The 18844-nt window shown below is 38.5% G+C and overlaps 2 protein-coding genes across 4 annotated transcripts in view; one reads left to right on the top strand and one right to left on the bottom strand.

Moving 5' to 3' along the window:
* LOC107553594 (protein FAM222B-like) overlaps positions 1-9977 on the bottom strand; it is a 55268-nt gene extending 45291 nt beyond the window's left edge. Inside the window, exon 1 of one of the 2 annotated variants that reach the window (XM_016235875.1) lies at positions 9827-9977. The gene's annotated coding sequence lies outside the window, so the exon portion shown is untranslated. Of the gene's footprint in view, positions 1-8295; positions 8458-9826 lie in introns of those variants that run through there. The other variant, XM_016235874.1, reaches the window with a different exon arrangement.
* A 3740-nt stretch (positions 9978-13717) lies between these two features.
* Positions 13718-18803, top strand: LOC107553595 (GTPase Era, mitochondrial-like). 2 transcript variants are annotated; one of them, XM_016235876.1, is made up of 11 exons: positions 13718-13987; positions 14118-14282; positions 14454-14581; positions 14887-14964; positions 15068-15114; positions 15517-15578; positions 16564-16676; positions 16925-17239; positions 17336-17485; positions 17884-17964; positions 18188-18803. In XM_016235876.1, the coding sequence occupies exons 1-11, from the start codon at positions 13879-13881 to the stop codon at positions 18308-18310; spliced, it is 1371 nt and encodes a 456-aa protein (XP_016091362.1). In that variant the 5' UTR covers positions 13718-13878; the 3' UTR covers positions 18311-18803. The 2 variants fall into 2 exon arrangements, with proteins under 2 accessions (XP_016091362.1, XP_016091363.1); XM_016235877.1 differs by lacking the exon at positions 15068-15114 and adding an exon at positions 15241-15287.
* Positions 18804-18844: the final 41 nt, after the last annotated feature.

Raw genomic sequence — 18844 nt, forward strand, 5'->3', positions numbered from 1 at the left:
ATGAGGCATCTATGTATACATATCTATGGCTGCTGTTCCATAAGTGCCACCTGCAGTCAGAGAGTGAATTTTCGTTCGCTGCTGTTTTTGTTTCGTGCAGATGTTTTATGGAATTATACAATCAAATTTAAATCAAAAACTGCTTATGCTACATCTATTAGTACTGTGATTAAAACACAGTGGTTGCCTCTAATTTCATATATATATATATATATATATATATATATATAAAATTACTTAAAAGTAAAAACTTACAAAGCATTCAATTAATCACAATCCTTTGTAACAATCATTTAATTAACAATTTGCATAAAAAATGTATGACAAAGCCATAAAATAATTAATAATCATCAATGCCCTAAAACAGACAATTAATTGCCAGAATCGCAATTATTTCTTAATCGTCAGCCAAATTTCATAATTGTGACAGCCCTACACACAACAATTGTCCACTGGAACACAAATCTGACCTGAAACAACATTAAGACGAGCAGTTAGTCCTACTTATTCTGCCCTTCCCTTGGGCTGTTTGAGAGAACATCCCTGATAAACTCAGCAAAACATCGCCACTGATCCCGAACAAACTGTCACTGGCATTTGACTCAGCCAAAGGCATTAATCCCTGCATAACAGCACCCTGATTCTTCACTTGATTGTCCACTCGTACCCTCCTCAACTCTGACCTGTCATTACAGGGCAATGTGATCCCTTCAGCTGAGTTCATCCAGCGTAGAGACACATTCCTGGATTAGGTAGCTGAGAAAGTGAGACCATGTGCTGTGGACAGGCTAGTAAACAGAGACATTAGTTTGCCTGTGGCTTGTATTTAATAAACCCTCATTCCAGATAACAGATCTAGATGTGGCCTGACAGTTGTCACAACGGTTGATCTTTTTAAAGAAAGTTTATGAGGGTCAGAGAGCCCAAAAAGGTGCATGAAGGACGAGTATCATGTTAAAGAAATGCAGGCGAGTTGAAGTGAAGGCGAAGAGACAAGATGGAATGGGTCATGTTGGTCAAATAGTTTTTTCTAGGAGTTTTTTCATTAAAAATGAACTGTGGTCAAAGTAATAACTCTCAATTTTAACTTGGACTACAACACACAAACTATCATGCTTAGTAGTCACACACTAAACAACATCCTGCCCAAAACTGCTCACAACAAACAGACCAAGAAACACAGGTAATATGTCAGGCTGAACCCCCACCTCTCTCACACTGAATCCAATCTCACAAACACATGAAAGGGAGATGGACCTGCCTCAAATGTCCAAAGGTGCTGAGGTTAATCTAGCGTGGCAGAAGTCACTTTCAGAACGAACATGCAGCACACGCTGGCTTCAGCTCTGAACACAAAAATTCTTTCACTCAGGCCCACTGAAGGTCAACGCTTACCCTTCACCTCCTCTCTCCCCATGACATACAAGCCCTGTTATTCATCCCTACTTTACCTAAATAAAAAAATTAACATTGTGATTAAAGAAATCCCTTCCACTTCACTCTTTCTTCAACAGGAATAATGTCATCTGTCCATTTCGGCCTGTGCAGAGATAGCATTCAACATTCAGTATTCAGCATTCTCAACAATGGGTCTTAACAGGAGCACTGATTCACTGGCCACATAAAGGGCTCCTATTCTCTGCTCTGGATCCCTCGCACTGAAATAACACACACACTCTGAAATTTGCACACACATACATGCTAAACAAACACTTACACACACACTCGCATAATGGGGGGACTCTTGTGAATGAAAGGGTTTTTACAGGATATCCAGGTCAATACTCCTTTGACTTTTACCTTCACCGTTCAATAAAAACATGCACACACAAAACATGACTACAGAGAAAGTATTTAGTAAGAAGAGGGCTCACAAAAAAACTAGGCTGAAAGTGAAATGGAGAGATAGTGACAGAAACGCAGCACTGATCCTCAGACATGCTTTTTAATAGACTCCGCGCTAACAGATGTGTGGCAAATAGGGCTGGATCAATACCAAATTTCTGGTATCTGGTACCTCGGTTTCGATACTACATCATAGGCCAAATATTAACACAGCCTGGATCGACATATGAAATGAAATCGGAAATAAAATGACTACTTTACTGCATTTCGTTGCCTTGTACCTTACATGTGCAATGACAATAAAGTTGAATCTAATCTAATCTAAATAGTTTAGCAAGTTGCAATTCATCTAACATTCTTGTGTAGTTAATACATTCAGTTACTCTTTAATGTAATGAAAGTAAACTAATGCGCAGGTATCAAAACATCTGCAATATTTGCAACTTTACCCACACTCTACTTTTTGTTTTTACATAATGTTACATAATTTGAAGATGTGTTTGTACTGACGCCAAACTTATCACTCTTATGAATAATCTTATCTTCTAGTTTCCATACATCAACTTAAATAAAAAAAAATATGAATGTAAAATGATGAATGGCTTTGGATAAAAGCGTCTGCTAAATAAATACAAGCTAAATTAATGAATGTAAAATAAAAGACCATAAATATGTTGTATTATAGCATATGTTACAGTGATATAAAACAACTACCATATTATGATATTTTGCTCATTTTGTGCTCCGCTTCACCACACAAAAAGTGAAAATGACTTGATAAACATTCCACCTGGATCTGAGTTCTAATTAAAAATTTGGCAATTGCATTAATAAAGATATTAATGAATCTCACACATTAACTTTTATGATTTACACCACAGAAATGTGAACTGTGCAGCACATTGCCATATAGGTAAGGTACACTTACTTGCAAAATGATGATTGTTGTAGTTTATTAATACCATTATATATCACACAACTCCAGTAGCCAACACAAGATAACAAAGAGAAACAAGTCTACATTTTCCGATTTTGTCATGAAGAATAAAAGGACACAAACGAAGAAATAAATTGAAAAAGACAAGAGATCCAAAAAATAAAACCCCTTAGATTTAAGTTCCCTTTTCTGAAACTCTTTAAATAATTTCTGTGAAAAGATGTTGGCCTGACTGGTGTGACAGCCTTGAGTTTGACCTGAGGGGGCTGTAGAACTTTAACAGCCAATGGGGACTGCCTCTGATAAAAAGACAACCAATGGCAAGAGCTGACAGTAAGTGTTCGCCTGGGGCAAAGAACATTCATCAAAGCGCTTTTATGAGCGGCAGAGCAGAGGCTGGCATGATAAAATTTAACAGACATGCCAAATATCCACAACACACCCCCTCCCTGCCTCTCTATCTCTCTGACTGTCAGCTGACTCAACCTGCTCCACGTAACCTGACATTAACCTTTTGATGTTTCGCCATATTGTTCTCTGTTCCAGAAGGAATCAACTATCCCATCATCCTGTCATCTCAATGTATTACGACTTTACAATTTATTATTCCTGTTCCAATAACACGCACAAAAAAACACAGATGACACACACACATAGACATAGGTCTATGTGTTTTCTGTAGCGAGTGTAATACATTAAAATGGGAAATTGACAAACACAGAAAACCATAAATTACAGCTCCTGTTAGGGCTGTGCAATTAATCGCATGCGACTGTCATGCACATCTCGTCAGTAAAGCCGGTTTTGTGATTAGTAGTAACTCTCCAATCACCTGCTTTCAGATGGAGTGGCATTTACGACACTGAGCCATAGTTCACTGCCAATTAGGCAATATCGCGTTCATAATCGCAGATGAATCGCATTCGATTATGAACGTGATATCGCCTAGCTTGTCAGTGAACTATGGCTCTGTGTTTTAAATGCCTCTCCATCTGAAAGCAGGTGATGGAGATTTACTACTAATCACGGAACCGGCTTTACTGATGAGATGCGCATGACAATCGCATGCGATTAATTGCACAGCCCTAGCTCCTGTCCAAAACAAACGCAATAATATGCCAGATATGTCAATCTGTCTGTCTCTCATTAAAGAAGTGCAGCTATCCGTGTGCATGCAAGCATGACTGGCAAAGAAAGGATGAAGAATGAAGATGAACAAGCATGTCAAAATGACAGACAACAAAACATTCAAATGCCTCAAATATATGAAAACCCAGAGGACTTGTGTAAAAATGTGGCACTCGACAAAGATGAAGCTACAAATCTGTCTCTTTTTGTAGAACAAACACTAGAATTTCAAAACTCACATTTGAGGCACTTCTGAGTTCAAAATTGACTTCTCCGTCACATTATTCTGCCCCCTGCCTCCTCCAGTTGGAGGCAGATCACACTTTCTTCTCTTCACGACTACAGCTCAGTGTTGCATGACCTCAGAGGTGCCAACACGCAGCAGGCCAAGCAGAGCGCTGCCATGCTAATGGCATCTTTTCAGATTACACTGGACAGATATGCAATTTGCCAAGCAAACCCTCATTATGCAGCAGGGCAGAGACAGAAGGGAGGGTCAGATATCCCGTTCCAGAGGTCTTATCTAGAGCTGTAAACAGATAAGAGCAGATGATGCTGCCCTACTGCTCAACTTACAGACAGATGCACAGACAGGGGGGATAAACACGTTCCTGTTCTACAGCATGAGACACACACACCAAAATACAGATCTAATCCTTACTGTAGAACAGGCGTCATTATACTGGCCATATCACTCGGGCACACGCATGCACACACTCCCCTTTTACAGGTACCATAGTAACTCTGCTTCCATGCTATAAGGGAGGCAGGCTGTGTTTGTCTCGTGTCTTAATGTAGCCAACAGGTCTGAATATTTCGGCAGTTGACATTTAAGAATTTCCTGTTTTATTCTAGAGAACAAGTAATGGAATCTGTAGTTAGTCTGTAGTCTACATGTAAAGATATTTGATTAGTGAATTTTCAGTTTCATGTTTTAACACATTATACTGAGACTGTCATAGTGGGACATAATGTGACTACTGATCTACTGAAACAAAGCTTTTGATTATGTACCTTAATTATTCTAGTATTTATTTTTAAGATGCAGAATAAAACACCAATGAGAACTTTAAACTTTAATCTCTAAACTTTAACTGGACTAATTCAAACAAAAGCATTTTGACTGATTTGAAATTAATATATTTTTTTAAATAATAAATAAAAAGATTTTTATAAACTGAGACTGAATTGCGTACTGCTGAGAGATGATCTGAATGTACAATATGTTTCAAAACACCTTAAACACATCCCACAAATGTTATTAGTGTAAATATCTATATCATATAATGCATGCATTGTGACATGAAATATGCTTTGCATTAAATTACAACATTCTGTTTCAATGGGCAGTTATGTTTAATGCAGTTCGGTTTCAAAGCCTAAAATAGCCACTCATCCCTGCAGCATTCTTACTGCCATATGACAACGTTTACAATCCAAAAAATGACCAAAACATTACCGTCCTGCATTTTGTTTGAGTAGTGTTACACCTCGTGACTTTCTGATGCCCTTAACAGATAACAGATGCTATCTGATCTTCCTGGTTGAGCAAATACTGCTTCAATGGTGCCTAAATAATTGGTCATTATACACTTTAGAACTTGTTACCCACTTCTCTGACAAAATGTGTTTATCTTCAGCAAACCTCTGACTGCATATGTGTTGCTAATTAACTTTTTTGTATATTTTACAACTGAAAATGAGGAATTCTTTTTATGCAATTGAGAAGTTAAACTGCTTAAACTAAAGAATACATTACAAAAGAGCTGATGAGCAATGCAAACATATTTTAAGGTGGTTTTTATGGTTTACCGCTTTTTAAATGCATGACACCATAACCATTTAAAAATTTCATGAGGTTTGCATATGGATGGTTCAAAGCTATCAATTCCAGCATAACTTCATCAATCACTTCATTTCCTGCAAGTCCTGTTTCTGGCATGACTGCAGTAATTTTAGTGCTGAACTGAGTGCAGTTATGCCACTTTTCCCACATATTGATTAGTCTTTTGGAAAGTAGAATATAAAAGTAGCTCCCTTTTCGAGATTGATGACCTCTTGTCCTCTGGGCTGATTAATAAAAAAATGCTTTAGACTTACTTAACCTTACTATAAAAATTCAACTTTACTGCTAGGTTGGAAAAATACACAAACATTACCACACATGCAGTTAACAGTTGCAAAAACCCCTGTACAAATATCTTGCCATGCTTTACCTACCTACAACTAGACAACAAACACAGTCCAGTCGTAAACAAAACAGAAAACTGGTAGACATACCAATCACTGAGGCCCTGTAAGACAACCCAACCTATGTCTGTCACAATAACAACTTTTTTTTGTGCGATATATTGCCCCAGAAATAAATGCGACAAACGATATTATTGTCATTTTAAGACCATTTTATGCCACTAAATATATAACCATAATGTAACGGCATAATAATGCAAGAAGGCCTACACACTTCCAAATGACAACAAACTTTGAATTCTTAAGAATATTTAGATCATGGAAATTAAGTCAAAATATTAGATATCTTAAAAAACTTGAATAAATAGTAAATAAACATTTTCTAACAGAAAGTGCAAAGTAACAACTTATAGAAAAAAAGAAAAAAAATGCACAAAGAACTTGTATGGAGATTTTTCTATCTACAGATTTTTCCCTGACCTTCTTTTCTCTGTAAATTAAGGGTGCACACTATTGCTGAAAAGCACAATCACTACTTAGCAGTTAGATGTCCGTATGCACAAAGGCACATATCTCCAAACAAGGCCATATCTGCAGATGAAACTTTGCTTGTAGAAGCATTTTTTAAATGTGAACTAGCACCTCATGTCTACACCACGTTATGTACGAGAAGCTGCAAAAGACACAGGCGCAAGTGGAATGTACAAAACATGGTGACATTAATTTTTGAGTAAATATAATGGGCGATATATTGCGTCACCAAAAATTATTGAGGTCACATACATATATTGTGCGATAAGTCGATATATTGATTATTGCGACAGGCCTAACCCAACCCTGTCCAGTAAAAGCATATGGTCCAATTGGCCTCAATGACATCAGCCTTCTCAATCTCATCTAACAGGCTTATCGGAGTCTCTTTTGCTGATCTCTTCAGACCTGCAGTTTACCCTCATACAAAGGGATTTTATGAGTCAGGTCACCACTGCTTTAGGGTGCAGGAAAAGAGAGATCTAGTCTGTTTGAAGCGATATAAAGGGCAGGCACAGGAGAGAGATGGCAGAGAGGCTTTATGGCTCTTGTGTAACTAAAGATGTTGAGAACTGAAAAAGAGTGTGTGTGTGTGTGTGTGTGTGTGTGTGTGGCCTGGGTGGGAAGCTGGGTGTTTAACTCTCACTCTCAATAGGTGGGAAAGAGATGAGACACAGACCTGCGTACATGCATTTTTCTCCAACTGACGTGCAGTGGAAAACAGCTGTGTAAATGTGCATGCACACCACAAACACACGCAGGCTGGATATGGACGCTTTGAGAGGCCAGCTCAATCGGGCTGTATTGCAAGCCAAATGAAATATTTTATATAATCCAAACAGGTAGAGAAACATTAAGAACAAGGTTAAGAGAGTCACTGTCATTTGGTTTTCACAAGGAAACAATTTTTGCAGTCATTTAGATGTTTTTTAAAAGGTTCAACTATCTAAAAGGATTTTTGATAAACACAAAAAGATCAGATTAGTTCTGAGGAAAGAAACTTTCTGAAAATTCCCTGTAATAAGATGAGCATAACTGCACCAGGTCAATGCATTAAAGGAAAAGCTCAAATTTGCTGAAAATGTACTCGTCGCACGGAGAAATCCACTAGAACATTTAAAAAGAATTCACTGGAGAAAGCAATATTATGGATAAAGGACTTTTAACTTTTAGCAACAGTTTTAAGTAAAACATGTCTGAATGATGAATTCGATTTTATTTACAAACACAGCTTTTCACTTCACAAAATGTTAATCGATATTTTATTGATGGTTAATTGTGAGGTTTTATTTTTGGCAACTATTCCTTTAAAATGAAATGTTTTTCACAAAAAGCAGAAGCTGTAAAGAGCAAATGTTTCAGAACCACTGATGCTCTAGATATTCTTCACATTGCATTTTTTTTTTTACAGCGGGCATCCTCAAAATATGTTGGCTAAACTTTTGCATTCAATAACAATCTACTGAGCATGCAATGCAGGAACGTTTATGCCAGTGATTCATGTTGTTTGCCAGTTACACAGATGGGAAAAGCTCAGTGCTGCCAAGAGTCTGCTGACTGCATGAAAGCCTCTGATGAAAACACGCAACACGGCCGGAGATCAAAGCATATGGTCAAGAATAAAATAGCGCACGTCTACTAACACGCATACGCTTTAATCTTACCCCCGGATCCAGTTATTTACGGATGACATTCGACGAAATCATTTTGCACCAATCCACAAAACCGAAATGCATGGTTAATAAAGATCCCCTGGACCGCGACAGAAAGTGGTCAATTCAACCCCGCAGCCGCGTAGACACCTACACCAGTCACCAGAGTGAGCAGGAGCGTCTATCGCTCTGGTTTCTCCGCCAACTAGCCCCGCCTACTCTTTTACATCAACACGGAACCTTTCCTCCCATTGGCTCTCGGTTAGACTAAGACAGCGCCATAGGACGCGTACAGCAGCGTGTTCGACCAATCACGCCGGTTTCTGAAATTAAAAAGGGGCGGGACCCAGAGTTGGAAGTCATGCGGGCGGATGCGATGCATGACGTCAACCCTTTTGTTACCTTGCCGACCCCTTTCATCTGAACCAGCACTTATCTACGAGTCTAAAGCATAGCGTCTTAATTCATTAACATCTTGGTACAGACAGTGCACTTTAAGAAGCATGTTCCAAGGGTTTTAACTAACAGATAGCACTATTCAAGGCAAACAAAACGAGTATTCTAATGAAACAGGTGCAATCAATAAAACACATTAGATATACATTTCAATTTTAATGAAGCACAGACTATACTTGCTGCATGGGTGGCCAGTGTTGTTACATGAAACCATGTGATTTTCTGTTATTTCTTTACACTCAAAAGATTTATAACGAATCCATCTGGCTAGACTACAGCTGGGATTTATGACAGAGCAACTGTACATTACTATCCAAATGGTCATGCGTCGTTCACAAAAGTCGTGCATGTATGTGAATCGCAGTCTATTCTTCACAAACCATAATAAACCCTCTAATGATATGCGACTTTATAACTTTCCACCCACCAGCCAATCTGCTGTCGGCTGTCAAAAGCCCCAGCTTCAAATACCGCACTGCTTGTCGGCGGAGAAATCCCCGGTGACATTTCGAGACAACGCCTTTGATATTCAGCAAAGGTCACAGCCATACATTTATATATATTTTTTTTGTCGAGAGGATCAAATGCGAAGTCTGCAGTCTGCCATCCAAAATGCCCTGTAACAACGCCAAGTATCCCTCAAAAGCAACATATGCATTAGAAATACTTAACATTGCCGAGAAAACAAGAACATTGCAAGTAATTTGTAGGGAAATAAAAACACATCTCCTAATGAAGTACAACACACCACAATTAAAATTGCAGCTGAATGTCCATTCATTCATTCATTCGTGGGAATTCAGCATGCAGTAGCCAGAAATGAACACTCAAATAAATGCATTGCTTGTTCTAGAACAACTCATAAGCGGATTTTCGGTGTATTTAACTATTGTTTTATAAGCACTGACGTCAATTTTGTGTTTTGGTCTAAAGTAGAAGGCCAAGTGCATAAGTAGCCATCTCTTCCACACTAAATGAAATAGAGAGCTGACTCCTTTGTTGCTTCCTAAAGCTTGATGGAATAGATGGACAGTAAGCAATCGTGCACAAAATCAGTACGGTGGTATCATTCAAATGCTATACTTACTCTCCGTGGATCATGGTATTATACATTGTTCAGAACATCGTACTGGATTAGTATTATTTGGATACTGTGTTTTGATTTTTTTTTCTAGTGTTGTTGCTCTGCTTTGCCGAATCAGTGTCGCTGTCTGCGGCAGCAACTTCCGGCGCATGCGCGACAGCGCGCGCGTCACAGACGCTGTCTGCGGTCCAAACATTTTCTTTATTTATATGTACCAAATTCTATTCAGTATGACAGAACAGATGGGGATAACCCACATACATTCGCGCACAAATGTAAATATTACATTTACAAAATCTTCCGCAGTCAGCATTAGTCCAAATATAATGATTTCTGCAAAAGGCAGTTTTGGAGTCGTTTTTCTTTTCTAACCAATCACACACATCTTCCCTGAATCTGATTATGCCATATTTTGACCTCGGATCTAAATAATCTTGTAGCAGCATCGTGTCTTTCTGGAATTCTTGCTAAATCACTCCTTGTAAATGTATCACGACGGCCATCTAATGTCTGCCCCTTGCCTCGCAGTTCATGTTGCTGTGACTGCAGAGGTAATCATGGTTTATCATTTTCTAACCATGATATCTTGGTGCAACTTAGTGCATATCATTTGTGAGATTATTCTCCTCTGGTTGATCGTTTATTCAATTTACTCCAGGAGACAAAGATGTCTTGTATTTGTCTTGGAATTTGAATTAGTTTATCCATTAAGTTAAACCATCTTTCATCTATCATAAATAATAACTTGAAAAACATCACGATAATCATATTGTTTAAGGAGGAGGACATTTTATTAGATAAAAGATCTATCTTGATGGTTGTTAGTGTCTGTAAGGGAAGCTGTGGTTGATATTTCCTGGTAGAAAAACAACAAAACAGACCAATTTCCTTTAAAAAATTGCATTTTTCTTTCTTACTCAGTAAATAGATTTAGCCTTTTGGTAGACTATACTATCACTAAAGTCTATCCATTGTCAGTTTGTGTCCACATTATATGGTAAGCATGGTTTATCAAAACATATTTGACTGTATTCATGATAGCTGTTCGTAATCTCTCTGTACAGCCCACTTTTCCACAGCTTTACACAAGTCTTATTCAAATATGAGGTGTGAAGAGCAGTGCTAAACCAGGAGGGATTCATGACAGTTTAACATTGATGCTTCTGCCATTTTTCTTGAATACTTCTGTACTTGTACTACTATATATTGAACATTTCACTATTGAACAAATGTATTTATCTGTAAGACAAAAAACAGGTAACATTAAGTTGTTCAAGTTACATACGTAAATAAAAAATAAAAGCAGCCAAGCCAATCAAACACACAACCTAAATATATATAAAACATTATAAATATCATTATAAACAGATCATCTTGGTATTAGTGTTTTATGTTGTTTTTCAGCTCTTCCTTTCCACCAACCGAATTTCCCTCTTTCCATACTTCTCTGGTCCGTATACATTTTTGAACACTCTATTGTGAGGTCCTTCAAGCAGCGACACCATCAAACAACACTATAGGGCTGATGGAAGAAAGCGATGGAAGGTTATTCACTCCCCCCACCGATAATTCCTGCTGGACCTGAGACTCGAACCTGCAACCTTTGGGTTTCAAATCTGACTCTCTAACCATTAGGCCACAACTGCCTCAAAGTTATAGTGTGCGTAGGCTTTAATGGCTGGAAAATAAAAAGTTACTGCCCACATCTCAAAAAATCCTAAAGTGAAGTATGATGGGGTAGCATCGTGATGTCTGCATTTCTTGAGCAACGACTGGACATCTTGTTAAAATAGACAGAAGAATTCGAGTGTCTCAAGAACAAATGGTAGTTAAATCTCAGTTATCCTAGTTATATCATACAGCGATAATAATAGTACATAATTAGCACCAAAGATCTTTAGAAGTTTTGCAAAATGTGTCTACGACATTCATTTTTAATTACCGAATTCCTAATTAGTGTTTTAAAATACAGAATAAATTTCAACATCAGGTTAGCAATTATCTATATAAATTCTGATCATATGTAACTCTAAATGATTTACATATCGAAAGAATGTGCAATTTCTTCTGGTCTGAATGGTAAAATAAAGGTAGACAAACCCCATGTGAGAGAGGTCTTGTTTAAGTGAATAGTGAACATGTTTTTGTTGGCACATGTGATTGTATGTTATATATTTGTGTCTAATTCATGAACTTAACTATTCATGGTTTCTTCTTATGCAAACAAATCTCTGCTTCAGTCAAAATCCTAATTTTCCTTGCTTCCTGAACGTGTTTTGTGAGTTTTCACTAAACTGAAATGCTGACAGATTGTGAGCCACCTGATATTCTTTCTTCTCCCCAGTGGAAGCGTTTTTCCGCTCTGTGCTACTCCTTGTGGAGTAGCTTTTGATGGGAGATGGAAAAACACATCTGTTCTCTCTGATTTTACCTGAGCGGATGAAAACAACATACATACAGTCTCAGCGGCTCTGATTAGGGATCATATTCTCAGCTCTCTGGTCCTCAAAGACTCCTTTTACCACAAACCTTTGATTCTGTCTGTCTCATGCTAGACCAGTGAACTCGAAGCTCTCTCACTCTCAAAGTAAATATTCAAAGGGCATCATATACACGCTATAGTATTTCCTTATGTACTATCTGAAATGCTAACAAAGGTTCTTAGTTTTTATTATCAGGCTGTCAATATATTAAAGGGGTCATATGACGTTGCTAAAAAGAATTTGGTGTAATGAAATGTGTTTATGCGGTTTAAGGTAAAAAAACCCACATTATTTTCCACATACTGTACATTATTGTTGCTCCTCTATGCCCTGCCTTTCTGAAACGCATCGATTTTTACAAAGCTCATCGGTCTGAAAAGCGAGGTGTGCTCTAATTGGCCAGCTATCTAGTGCGTTGTGATTGGCCGAATACCTCAAGCGTGTGACGGAAATGTTACGCCCCTTACCATATTGTGATGCAGTCTCCCGGCGCGACGAGACAACACCAATAAAACCCATTACAAACGAGGCATTTGTTGCATCCAGTGGGGACATAATTATGGATTATAATGACTAATACTGTCTTTTTACGCGTTGCATCGCGCCGCACCGCGTAAACATAAAACCACGTCTGCATTTGTGATCGGAGAAATGACAAACAACAAGTGCTACTCTACACTGCCCAAAACTCGTGTTTGAATCATCAGTGGCAAATTCTTTAAATATGAAAACATACTTACAGGCTGCGAGTCAGCATTATTTGTCAGCATCATAGACTGTATAAAAACAGGTCAGCATGCGCACCGAAGGGGAAACAGGGGAACTGAATTCACCGGAACACCGGCATTGTAGGCTCTCCCAGGAAACAGTCCTCATCCTCCGTAAAATGCGTTGCACACATCTGAATATTTTATTTGAACTGTTCTGGAACAGTGTTGTAAATTCAACTTAACCACTGATTTCTAGTCGTGTCCTCTTTTGGAAGGCCAAACAAAGTAGTTTCGCTTTCACAACGAAACACACGGCGCTCCACGACATGGCTGCGGCGGCAGCAACAATACTACAGCAAGAATAAAAGTTAGGCCTTCTTTCTTTGCGTATACATTTGGGCGGTTTTATGCAAATCTTCCCCCACAGTGACGTAGACATGTGGGGGCGTGTTTAAACGAGGCGTTTTAGGAGGGTGTGGACGAGTCTTAACTTTTATAAAGAATATCTCTTTGGGTTTGAGACTTTAGTGTTTGCAACTTTAGGGATCTTATCTATTCACGAACAGCTTGTAACACTCCAAAGAGAAAGGAAAACTTGAAATCGCATCATTATGACCCCTTTAAAGTATTAATTTTGACTAGACTAGCAGTGTATTTATGGCGACTCCGTGGCCGCGCCTGAGCAGCAGATGGCAGTAGTGTGTAATTCATCACTCCAGTTCTTCACGCGACTTAATCAACATGTCTGCGCCCTGTAAACATGTGTAAACAAACATGGAGAGGAGAATAACCTTGTACAAGGGTTAACCTAAGCGAAACTTTTTTTAATCAACCACTCGTGTAGAGAAAACGGGTTTTAGCAATGACCTTGCGGCTTTGCGAGACGATTCTACGCAGATCTCTGCGATTTTCAGCGATCCGCAAACTGACAGCAGCCCCAGAGCAAGCGCCACTGGATCTGCGTGGATCAGGTGATTGATAGATTATACACAGTCTGTTTACAGTCCTTGTATAAAACCAAACTCATAGAACATCAAACAACAACATCAGTCATAAAATATATATTATTTTACCTGTCGTTTGTCCTTTACTTGTGCACAGGTTGCTCAGTTTTTGGTCCACAGACAGTAAGGAAATGTCTCTTTCACTGTACTCCTGCCAGTTTGGTGTCTTCGGGTGCTTTTTTGGACCGTTTGCAGAAGGGGAGAGCGGTTTTGTCCGATGAGGGTCTCTGTCATCACCCTGTCTCTGTTCCATCAGACAGCGGTAAGAACATCACCAGCCCCTCTCGAGGCTTCAGGACTGCTGTTTTAGAGATAACATGAGATACAAAGAACATAAAACAGTTCTTTGTATCTCATCTCCGTGGATATTTATGATGTTATAGCCTATTCGTTTAACCAATTTTGTCTGTGTGTTTATGTGTTCTGCTCTCAGGTCATCAGTTTTCCTTATTGCTAAAGGATCCTGATCAACCTGAAAATGCCAAATCTCTTAAAGTGGCAATAGTGGGTGTGCCTAATGCTGGGAAATCCACACTGACCAATCAGCTGCTGGGTCGAAAGGTGATATTATTCTAATATATGGAATAAAAATTAAGGTGAAACGTTTTTTTTTTCTATCACCCAGAAATTGAATTTATTATATACTCAGCCTGTAAATAACAGGCTGTGTAATAGTTACAATATTGTTCCAAAACCGTATGACTTTTTCTTCCATGGGACTTTCATTTTGACATGTAATGTTTGAATGTACACAAGTAAAATTAGAGATACAGAATTAGGATGAGTAAGTAATGACAGAATTTAAATTCTTGTGGGAACTATCCCTAAAAGAACTTGTGTCTGTAACCATAAATGTTAATTTACAGTTGTTTGCTGTTTCGGAGAAAGTGCACACAACAAGATCACGTGCTGTTGGTGTCCTGACACAGGATGACACACAAATCGTAAGTACCTCTTCTACCCCATTTGAAATATCCAAATAAAAGTCTAGTCTGTTTAGGGAATATCCTATGTCTGAATGGCATTTTCTCAACTTTTTTTTATCAGATACTGTTGGATACCCCTGGTCTCACCACACCAATAAAGGCTAAAAGGTGACTATGTAATACAGCGGTTTCTTACATTCAACTGTAAGTAAACCATTTGTAGGTTGATTTCCCTGAAAAGTGTAAATACTGTGATATGTCTGAATGGCATTTTCTCAACTTTTTTTTTATCAGATACTCTTGGATACCCCTGGTCTCACCACACCAATAAAGGCTAAAAGGTGACTATGTAATACAGCGGTTTCTTACATTCAACTGTAAGTAAACCATTTGTAGGTTGATTTCCCTGAAAAGTGTAAATACTGTGGCTCTGTGGCAACATTGATCTGATTGTTTGAACATCTCATTCTCAACCAACCTGAAACGGCAACATTGGTTTAACTAATGCCACGAGTGTGGTAAAAATACAGATAAACTAAACTTGATTGTTTTGTTATATTTGTTTAACAGACATCACCTGGAGGAATCACTGCTGGTGGATCCTTTTGAGTCAATAAAGGAAGCTGATCTAGGTAAAAAAAAAAGATTGTTTTAGTTGTTCTAAACTTCTCTTGTTTATTTCTTAATCTGTTCAAAAAAAGAGGACACAGCCAGCATCCATTTGTTTGTGTGATAATTGTGCCATGGTATTATGACAGAGTTCTTAAAGGGATAGTTAACCAAAAAAAATGAAAATTAGCCCATTATTTACTCACCCTCAAGCCATCCTAGGCGTATATGACTTCTTTCTTTCAGATGAATCCAATCGGAGTTATATTAAAAATTGTCTTTGATCGTTGCCTTCGAAATGCTCCGACATTCTTCTTTACAAATCCTCGTTTTGTACTTCTAATAAGTAACCGTTGTTTTGTTTTGATCTCTCCCCTGCGCTTCCGTGTTTGTCACTTCCGCGTTCGTCACTTCTGAGCGGTGCATGCGCAAAGCTGACCTCATACGTCATCAGCCCGGAGATGCTTCCAGTGTACAACAGTGAGCACAAGCTAGATTAAGTTGATTATTACGTTTTAAATATGGTTATTTTTCTTACAAAAATGCATCGATTCGCTACAGGAGGCATTTGTTCACCCCCCGGAGCCGTGTGAGGCACTTTTTATTATGGATGGATGCGCTTTATTTAACTTCTTTTGGACTGATGCATGCAACACCCGCTGAGTGCCATTAAACAGCTTGAAAGATCAAAGAGATTTTTTAATATTACTCCGACTGGATTCGTCTGAAAGAAGAAAGTCATATACACCTAGGATGGCTTGAGGGTGAGTAATTCGTAGACTAAGAGGGCAATGGCCTCAGTAGACTTTCAGGGGGGCCCCATTAAGTCTTGAAGTATTAAATATTTGTATTACAACAGATGTGCCAGATGTATTAGCTTAGATAGGAGAGCCTTTGAATATAGTTTTGAACAAAGGGGATGCTTGGAGTCAAAAAGGCTGAGAACCACTGTATTATGACTCATGTGCTGAATCTTCAGTTTTCTCCATTTCTACTGTATATTTGCAGTGGTGGTGCTAGTCGACGTTTCTGATAAATGGACCCGCAATAAACTGGACTATGAAGTGCTGAAGTGTTTGGCCCTGAAGCCAGATGTCCCTGTTATCCTTGTCCTCAATAAGGTATTAGCTGTGTCATTGTGTATTGATCTGTCCCAGGCCGATCATAGGATTAGTTTGTGGAGGAAATTACCATCTCTTTTTCTCTGCATATCCCATCTCTCATCTGACAAAGAGTGGGGGCTGTTTTGCTGCTACTGTTATCACAGAAATGAATGTCACTATGAAACCCAGTGAATTATTTACAGCTGGTACACTTAGAGGAGCTATAAAAGAAATCATAGAGCAAAGATTTGGCTCTTAACACACAGGTAGACCTACTGAAGAACAAAACGCTTCTGCTAGACATCACAGCTCAGCTGACAGAAGGGGTGGTGAATGATAAGAAGATCAGAATCCGTGGAGCAGAGAAACCACATCAGAAATTAGCAGCCAAACCCCACAGCAGACACACTGAAGAACCACATTCTGAGAGCATGAAGGACGGGGCGTCTCAGGAGGGTCAGGACAAAGACAGGCTGAGCCCAGAGGAGCTGAAGGCCCTGAAGAGCCGCAGGGGGTGGCCACTTTTTAAGGACATATTTATGTTAAGTTCTGTTGACAGAGAAGATGTGGAAACATTAAAGGTTAGAGGCTGCATTTGAGATTCTAAGAAAAAGACATTTACGTAAAAAAATCCTTAATTTGTCCTTAATTTGTCTCTGTTTGAACACGTGCAACAGAGGTACCTGTTTGAAGGTGCAAAGCCTGGCCAGTGGCAGTACCACAGTGAAGTACTGACTGATCAGGGTCCGGAGGAGGTGTGCATCAGCACTATCAGAGAGAAACTTCTACAGTATCTCCCTAAGGAGGTGCCATACAGTATGACACAGGTGGGCTATGATTTGTGGGCACCTAAAAGGTGTCGAAATACACTACCGTTTGGGGTCAGTTGAATGTTTTTAAAGAAATAATTACTTTATTCAGCAAGGATGCATTAAACTGATCGAAAGTGACAGTAAAGACTTTCACATGGTTACAAATGAACCATTTATCCATCTTAGAATCCTGAAAATAGATGGTTTCCACAAAAATATTAAACAGCAGTTTCCCAGCTTGTTATGATCTGTTTTTCATCATCGAAACTGCATATATTTTACTCCGGTATGATTCTCGTTCTGTTAGCTGTAAAGTGGGAATTGGGAACTCAAAATATGTCATTACTCAAAATATGTTTAATGCTTTCTGAAATGTTATTTGTTTTTTCCTTATTACTTTGGTCTTTTTGCAGCAAATCGAAATCTGGAAGGAGTCTGAGGATGGGGTACTCGACGTATCCATCAAACTATATGTAAAGAAAGACACTCATATGGTGAGCTCTCTGATTGCATCTCTGTTTTCTGAAAGTTTGTTTGTCACATTTATTTGAGGAGGCTAATCTCCCGTGCTGCTGTTTTCACCATCAGGCAACTTTAGTTTTATGGTAGACATTTTGTGGAATTGTTTTTAAAACAAAAGAGTGCTTTTTCACGACCTAAAAAACTGTGACATTATTATACTTAACTATAAATCGAAACCTTTGTTCTTTCTTGCAGAAAATGGTTATTGGTTCTGGAGGTCATATGATAACCAGAATAACCCAGGAAGCTGAAAATGACCTAATGAAGATTTTCTTGCGTGAAGTGCGTTTAAAAATCTCTGCAAAGTTGAGGAAGTAAGCTAGACTGTTTGGATGATTAAGTTGATTCAGAGCCTGACCCATGCAGAGGGATACAGAAACCTGAAAAGATATACTTAAGAGGGAAAAATGGACATGAACGCAAAATATACTGTCAGATCTCAACAGACCCCCTTCATTCCTGTCAAATGAAATGTAAAGTATATCAGAGGCACATTAAATGTTTTTTCTGTATCATTTCAACAAAACTATGATTGATCGTATCACAACTGCCTATGCTATTTACACATCTTGCTGCTTTTGATTTATAAAAATGTCTATATGATAATAAATGCCAAAAATCATATAGTTCTACATTCATACATAGATATACTTGTGTGCTCTGAGGGTGTGGTTCACTTTCGCTCTTTTAATTGGAAGGAAGGGTTTAGCTGTTTTTTATTATTATTATTATTCATTGTCTTCAGTGTGGTCAGGCTGTTATCTGTGGTGCAGTCTTGCTGTTTAACTGAATGTTTTACGTAATAACATTACACTGACCTGAAATCACTCAACTGCAGGCCTGGCTCCAGCT

Source organism: Sinocyclocheilus grahami, unplaced genomic scaffold (assembly GCF_001515645.1).
Source record: "Sinocyclocheilus grahami isolate Dianchi unplaced genomic scaffold, SAMN03320097.WGS_v1.1 scaffold475.1, whole genome shotgun sequence".
Lineage (NCBI taxonomy): Eukaryota > Metazoa > Chordata > Actinopteri > Cypriniformes > Cyprinidae > Sinocyclocheilus > Sinocyclocheilus grahami.

Coding starts and splice junctions, on each gene's coding strand:
- LOC107553595 (XM_016235876.1), top strand. CDS start 13,879: ATGACCTTGCGGCTTTGCGAGACGATTCTACGCAGATCTCTGCGATTT. Junction 14,965..15,067: donor CACAGGATGACACACAAATC/GTAAGTACCTCT, acceptor TTTTTTTATCAG/ATACTGTTGGATACCCCTGG. Junction 16,677..16,924: donor TTATCCTTGTCCTCAATAAG/GTATTAGCTGTG, acceptor CTTAACACACAG/GTAGACCTACTGAAGAACAA.